Here is a 7,208-nt window from a genome sequence, read left to right on the forward strand (position 1 = left end):
AGTTCGTCCAAAAGTGATTATATTTAGACGCTTAGAAAAAATATAAATAAATCCTGAGCGCTTTTGTCATTTACATGTTGTTCAAGTATCGGATACTTTTCATTTTTAACTTACAGACGGCAAAGAATTTGTATATAATATTTTCTCCTCAATGAATGTCTAATATATATGGGCTTTATTAAAACAAGCTAATCTATATATCTAGCTAATAGAGAGAAAAGCTGAGAGAAAGCTGTTGTTATTCTTCTGTCAGTGGGCGTGTCTATGCAAATCACAACCTGTCTGAGCACAGTAGTTACCCTAAATACGTCCCACCCCGCACATGTTGCTCCTCAGTCGTACTTCTACAGTCAGTCTGGTGGTATGTGTCAGAGAGAGAGGCAACCTACGGTATCTAGTGTCGCTGCGACCGGGACGGAGAAGAGTTTGCATTCAGAGGTTTAATGTTCGGCTCGACATGCCACCTCACATGGATTACTTTTACCACGAGTCCCGAGTCCCATCTGCGTGCGGGCTGACCCGGGAGGATGAGCTCGATCCCGCTGTCATCAGCTGTATGCTGGTCGGAGACGGAGCCGTCGGGAAGACCAGCATGATCATCAGCTACACCTCCAACGGATATCCGACAGAGTACAAGCAGACGGGCTTTGATGTCTTCTCCGGTGAGTGATGATTTTTAGTTTTTAATGACAGCACAGATTTACATTGAGTGGCAAGTTATGTTGGAAGTGGAATGGCACCAGAGTGCACGAGCTGCATGTTCTGATGTTTGAATTGGTTACTGTGTTTACTGTAAATTGACTGACTGATGTGGTTTTTAACAGGTCAGGTCCAAATTGACGGATCTCCTGTCAAAGTTCAGCTTGTGGACACTGCTGGCCAGGTATGGATGCCTTTACACTTGAATCAAGAGTTTCATTTAAGGCTGACACAAAATACCAAATTATCCACTGATGAGACCCTTTTGAATTTAATGATATGAGCTATGAAAGTACAGACCGTCACATCCTTGCTTAACCCACTGTGTGACTCACTGACAGGATTTCAAACTGAATGTTAATGGCGTATCTTTATTTAGTGACTCAGACTTGGTACTCACTTTGATCGGCATTAACCCTCGCTCTGTCTCCACACAGGAGGAGTTTGACGAATTCCGTGCTATGTCCTACGCCCACACGGATGTCTTCCTCCTGTGCTTCAGCATGGTCAACCCCACCTCGTTTCACAACATCACCAAGAAGTGGGTACCAGAGATCCGTTCTAACAACCCGACTGCTCCCATCATTCTCATAGGGACTCAGTCCGACCTGCTGCTGGACGTAAACGTCCTCATCAACCTGGACCGATCCAACGTCAAGCCGGTTCTGAGCTCCCGGGCCCGGAGCATGGCGGAGAAGATCAGAGCCACGGAGTACATAGAGTGCTCGTCGCTCACGCAGAAGAACTTAAAGGAGGCCTTTGACTCCGCCATCTTCGCTGCCATAAAGAACAAAACGCGTAAAACCAAGAAGAGGAGGTTTTCTGACAGGCGAACCAAAGCGTTCTCCAGGTGTAGCTGGAAGAAGTTCTTCTGCTTCATCTGAACTCCTTGTGATTGTCGACCCTGTGGGTTGTGGACAGAACCTTGTTATTTATTTGATTCTCCTACTTTCACTTCGATCACATATTCAGTATGTGGCCACATAGCACTGTTTCCTTTTTTTTAAATGATTTGGCTTATTTTCAGTGGGATGCCAAATGGGGAAACAAAAGACACGATTGAGAGCACTGAGCTAACATCAGCAGTGACTACAGAGAGGATTCTGGGTCGTTCTCACATTGACCCGGGACAACAGTATTGTTTACATTACATTTACATGTTTGATTTGGTTCACATAGCCTGCGCCCCCTTGAGAGGATAGGACGGTGTGAGCTGACACTTCAGTGTGGGGAGATGAAGAGATCAAGCTCGGGCAGGCACAGGGAGAGAAAAGAGAAAAGACCAGGTCTTCATGTAAAGCTGTGAATTTGCATGGTGCTCTGCCTTTTAATGTAGGCTTGTGAGAGAGATAGAGAAACGGAAAGTGTCGGGTCTGTGTTTGAGCAGATGGGCGTTAGCCACTTAGCTGCTGTGTTCCCACTGCCTGACTGCACCAGCGATTTATATGAAGCAGCTGTGAGTTCACCTTGCTGTGTGAGCTGCCGCATTCTTACCTGCGTGCAAATCTCCCCAGGCTGGTTTTTCTGTTGCTATTTTCTGTCCTCCCCATTTAAGGTCAGCTGACACTTCTAATCAAGCCGGTGTTTATTTCCTGATTCACAATTGATAAAGAAAACACAGAGGGAGATTTTGTTTGTGACACATCGAGTCGGGCCGAGGAGCTAGTTTGTAAATCTCCTCGTCTTCAGGTAAAAGGTTGCAAGAGACCAGTGACCTTTGGCTTTTTATTCCCCTCTCCTCATCAATCTGCATCTGTGAAAGCTAGCACTGCAGGGATCCCGACTTCCTACCACCAACCATCTTCATCCCGGCTTTCTTATTTGCCTCTTCTTTGTTTTGTTGGCTCAATACGCTGCTTAAATCCTCCCGTGTGTACAGTTAGGGGTTGCTAAACAGCCTATGTGTGAATGCAAGTGTAAGGTAAATACACTTTAAAAAAACAAGCTTGTACCTGTGACAAATGTGTAAGAATGAAAACAACTTACATTTGCACTCCAGTGTTTTGTTATCTGGTGGGTGTAAACTTTTGTATATTTTGTTATGCTTCTCGTGGAAGTCAACTAAATGTTTAAACTGTTCTGTTTGTTAAAAACAGGTCTTATCATCGCGCGTATGTTTATGAAATATCACACGAGGCACAAGTTTTAACAGGATTAATGTACTCTACAGATTTGTTATATTTTGTATCATTACCAAATCACCATTAATCTTAACCACCTTCTGATCTAAAGCTGTGTGTCCTTTACATGGAGTGATGTGATGCCAATAAATGAAGTGAAGCTCATCTATCTTCTGTGTTATGTATATATTTTTTAAAAGTAGTCTGCATTTGCAATTCACAGTTGTTTATGTGGTGTGATGCGAAGGAAAACTTTGTAAAAAGCCGAAGCACTGCTCTCTGCAGGGTGCCCGAAAGGTCCCCAGGATCACACCGGGTAGTTTTCCTGAACCACCCTCAGCCCAAACATATGATAAACAACCTCTGGGCTCCAGCTGTGCGTCGGCTCGATCAGTTCCAATGCAATCCACATGACTGTTAATGGGTACTGGCAGTGCCATGCTGTGACTTGATTAGGCCTTTTTCCAAAATGACACAGGAGAGTGACATTCGGGGGAGAATGACTGAATCAAATGCACTGATTGAGAATAAACACTAGCGGTGGAGCACAGAACATTGATTACAGACTTTAAAGCATGCTTTTGTCTGAAAGGAATCTCTTGTACTCGTTTTTAAGCCCGAGCTGCAGAAAAATAAACGTGGACGGAGTGTCGCCGAGCAAACTGAGGGTGAACATGACAGAGGAAAGCATGAGAAGTGCCTTTGTTCAGAGCAGTGAGCGAGAGCATGTGAAAACGCGTTCACCCCAATACTTCAGAAATCTGTTTGCCATTAGTCAGTGGGCAGTCCGTCATGTGGAAATCTGTCAGGGTTCTGTTTGAACGTCTGTTATTGATAGGGAAGCACGGGACATCTCACTCTTGGCCTACTGACCTCATGCAGTGGAGAGGTCACAGAAGGGAGCTGGTGTTTTGCAATCTGACAGCGTGACAGCGCTTTCACACATGAACTCTCAGTAACCAGCTGGTGTTAGCCATGACCACTGACAACAGTCACAGAGGTCCATAGAAAGATTAAAGCTGCTCTTACAAATAATTCCATATGAGCAATGGTTTAAATGATGATCTTGTACAGTGTGGGTGCTTTTCAGTGACAAACACAAAGCTTTATCATCCAAATCAGTGTTCACTATTTCCACCTCCCACAGTTTAATATTATGTATGGCGCTAAAGACTCTAAAAGGTGACCGCATGCTACCTGCCCAGCTTCAAACAGCAGCTAAGGGCAGCAGCTGCTGGAAAACATAGCAGAGCATTTATATTAGCATGGCGAGAGATACTGCCAGAAATTGGCACCTAATAAGAAGTGTGATCAAAACATTGGGACGACTGGTCCATAAACCTCAAAAGCCTTACCTGATACAGGTGTGACCAATCCCACATTTAAGGTTCTTACAGTCTCAGTCTTACGCTACGATATTTGATTATATCACTATATCACAGTCTAAAACCTTCAGTGTGCGCACATGGCACTTTTACTTCAACCATGTTGTTTATTTATTTTAGACTGTATTGTTTGTTTTCTTTATTAAGGTGCTGTAACATGATCATTTCCCTTGTGGGACCAATAAAGTTTCTGCCTACCTACCTGCCTGCCTAACTACCCCTTTATCTGAAAAAATAGATCTAGGATCTTGTGCACATCTTTGCCATTTTCAGTATTTGTACTTGTGCGCTTCTGGGCTCTGAATCTTTTCCAGTGTGTCAAAACTGCAATCAATAAAACATGATTTTCATTTTCAGGAAGTGGATCAAATTGCAGGCAAATCTGTCGGTCAACAAAGATTGCGTTGATATGGCTAACAACAAAGGAAAAAAAGACAAACCCAATACAAAATCCCTCCTGTGCTATTGCGATTGCAAGCTGACACAAACTACAGATATTATTATTAAATCCTTTATTTAAACAGGTGTTTTCATTGAGATTGAGATCTCTTTTTTGAGAGACACCTGTGTACAAAGACATATGCAAAAATGAATAAAACAGGCGTTACACATGATCACAGTTTAAGAAAAACTTGCAAGAGATATAACCTTTTTAAAATCAGAGAATGTAGCTTTATAGCTTTTCATGGCCTGTTGCATTTAGACGACATCATTTTTATATAAGCTGCAAAGGTGAGTCAGAAACTAACAGTAAGAAACTATGAATGAGAATTTGTTTATCTATACAAATCCAAATTTGGGTCTCAATGTTCTTGAGAAAGTGGTTTTTAGAAGTGAGTTCAGATGGTTTCCGGAATGTTCTCCCTCACGCACTTCAGGATGTTAATGTAAGACGTTTGTGCTGACATCCTTACCCTGATGAATGTTGAAATAACGACAAGTGAGCTCCCGCTCGTGCACCTCACCTGTGGGGCTGTTTTGGAGCTCCTGCTGTTTTTGAATAAAAATTGGTTGTAACAGGACACCCAGCTCTCATGGCCGGGCGGTTACCCTTCGTATGAACCTTCGGGTCAGTTTGAAGCAGATTTTGACACTGCCTCTGTCTTCAGACACTGCTTTGTGATCACACCTCGTGAACGAGAAATACATAAAGCCTTCTGAAATACATCATTATATACTGGCACTGTAATATCAAAGATCTGTGACACTTAACTTGTAGAATAGCTAATGGAAAGGAAATGTACTGATACGCAGTGGCCTAGATATTAATCAGTCCTCTTTGAGTCATCGAATCTATTAGATAAATGACAGATAATTTTTTTTAAGATGGACATGTGTATTCTTTATAGCAGTTAAAGTAAGAATTACTGCACAGTGATTACGATCCAAATAGAAAGTCAGCAGGAAGAAGCAGAAGTTGAAAAGTGAATGGAAAGCCCAGAAAAGCCTGTTTGCAGTATGACTAATCTCACTATTGTGAGGGTTATCTTAATATCCACCAAGGTTTTTCCTTCTTTTTGTCCAGTATCAGATTTTGTCAAGTACAGCACATTTTGAAATGATTTTATTCAGATGTCTGCAGTAGATCTTGCTGTTGCCGTTTCAAAGCTGCATGCTTTGCCTCATGTCGTTCAGTAATTGTTAATTATTTTATTCCTTAGATTTTGATACGTCTGTGATATTTGTAAGACTGAGGAGCCCATAGAGTCGTCGCTGGAGGATCTGTGCTCTAACGCTTGTGTGTAATAATGAGAATCGTGTTATGCGCTGAAGATGAGACACAAAAGGAAGGCGTGAGACTGAATAGGAACATTAGAAGGCATTGTGATGGGAGAGTGTGTGTGTGAGAGTGTGTGTGTGTGTGTGTGTGTGTGTGTGTGTGTGTGTGTGTGTGTGTGTGTGTGTGTGTGTGTGTGTGTAAGGGCAGCTGTAGGTCAGAAGCACTATGGGTTTTAACATCTTGAAGGGTAGCAGACCTCAGTCGAGGCAGGCCGTGAGACTCCTTATCTCATCCAGTGTTATTTATCACTCGTTCTTTCTTTCTTTTCTTCTTCAAAAAGCTATGATTGCTTTCCAGTCAGTCATTAAAAGTGAAAAATGTTCTGCAAAGTCCTTCACTATAATACAAAAAACATGTCAGAAGTTTCATCCGCTCGCCTATGATGCAAACAGAAACACTTAGGAGGTTGTGTAGTATTGATTGAGCAATCGTCAAGGCCATGCCAGACAGGTTCCAGGTTCCCAGGAGATCATTGAACTGTACCCTTCTTCTTCTCCGCCCTCTTCTCTCTTCTCATGGTTAGTCATCTTTTTTTTTTTTTCTCGTCCTGTCAGTGAGGGCTGGTCCGCCTTCCAGGATCCCCTGCTTTTAGCGATTGTGTCAACAGTAGTCAACCAGCTCTTCCTCTGGCACTGAGCCAGTTTCACTCAGGTTGGTTTCACTGTAGTCAAAGCCTGGCAAGGAGGCCTGGGAATCAGCAGGTGCACCAACAGGTCTGCCTAGCTGGGGACAAAGCCTATTGGCTCACCGCTGCTCTTCCTCGGTCATCCAAATTGGCAGTTTGAACTTGGCAGTGCTTGTAGTTTCTCTTTCACACAGACAGAAAGCTGACTGTTGTGATTATAATTGTTTTCTTCTTCTTTTTTTTTTTTTTTGCTCCTGTTATTGTTGCCTTTGGTCTAAATTTTGAGACATGTGCATGACAGAGTTGCAGCGTTCTTAAACTAAACAAGCTATTAAATGCTTAAATTACTATGGTAATCATTGTTTTCCGTGCAGTATCTATATTGATGTGTTTTGTAGAGCAAAAACAACCTGTCAGTCACATTCAGTGTGCAGAACACTGCATTGAAAAAAAAACACAACTGCCAGTTTCGATGTCAAGCAAAGCCAATAAGGAAAGGTCCCAGTTCTCGACTCTGGCTTTGCCTGGAGGCAGCAACGATAATTTCTGTCCCACAGTCAACAGCATAAGTTCTTCTCCATGCATATGCATGTGCTGGG

General features: G+C 42.7%; 1 protein-coding gene across 1 annotated transcript; it reads left to right on the forward strand.

The window, feature by feature from the left end:
- Positions 1-322: 322 nt before the first annotated feature.
- rhov (ras homolog family member V) lies at positions 323-1,623 on the forward strand. The gene is made up of 3 exons (XM_085372416.1): positions 323-662; positions 825-883; positions 1,137-1,623. The coding sequence occupies exons 1-3, from the start codon at positions 323-325 to the stop codon at positions 1,581-1,583; spliced, it is 846 nt and encodes a 281-aa protein (XP_085228542.1). The 3' UTR covers positions 1,584-1,623.
- The last annotated feature ends 5,585 nt before the right edge of the window (positions 1,624-7,208 follow it).

Source organism: Diplotaxodon limnothrissa, linkage group LG15 (genome assembly GCF_057381915.1).
Source record: "Diplotaxodon limnothrissa isolate DT_005_m linkage group LG15, D_limnothrissa_male_GT1.1, whole genome shotgun sequence".
Taxonomy (NCBI): domain Eukaryota; kingdom Metazoa; phylum Chordata; class Actinopteri; order Cichliformes; family Cichlidae; genus Diplotaxodon; species Diplotaxodon limnothrissa.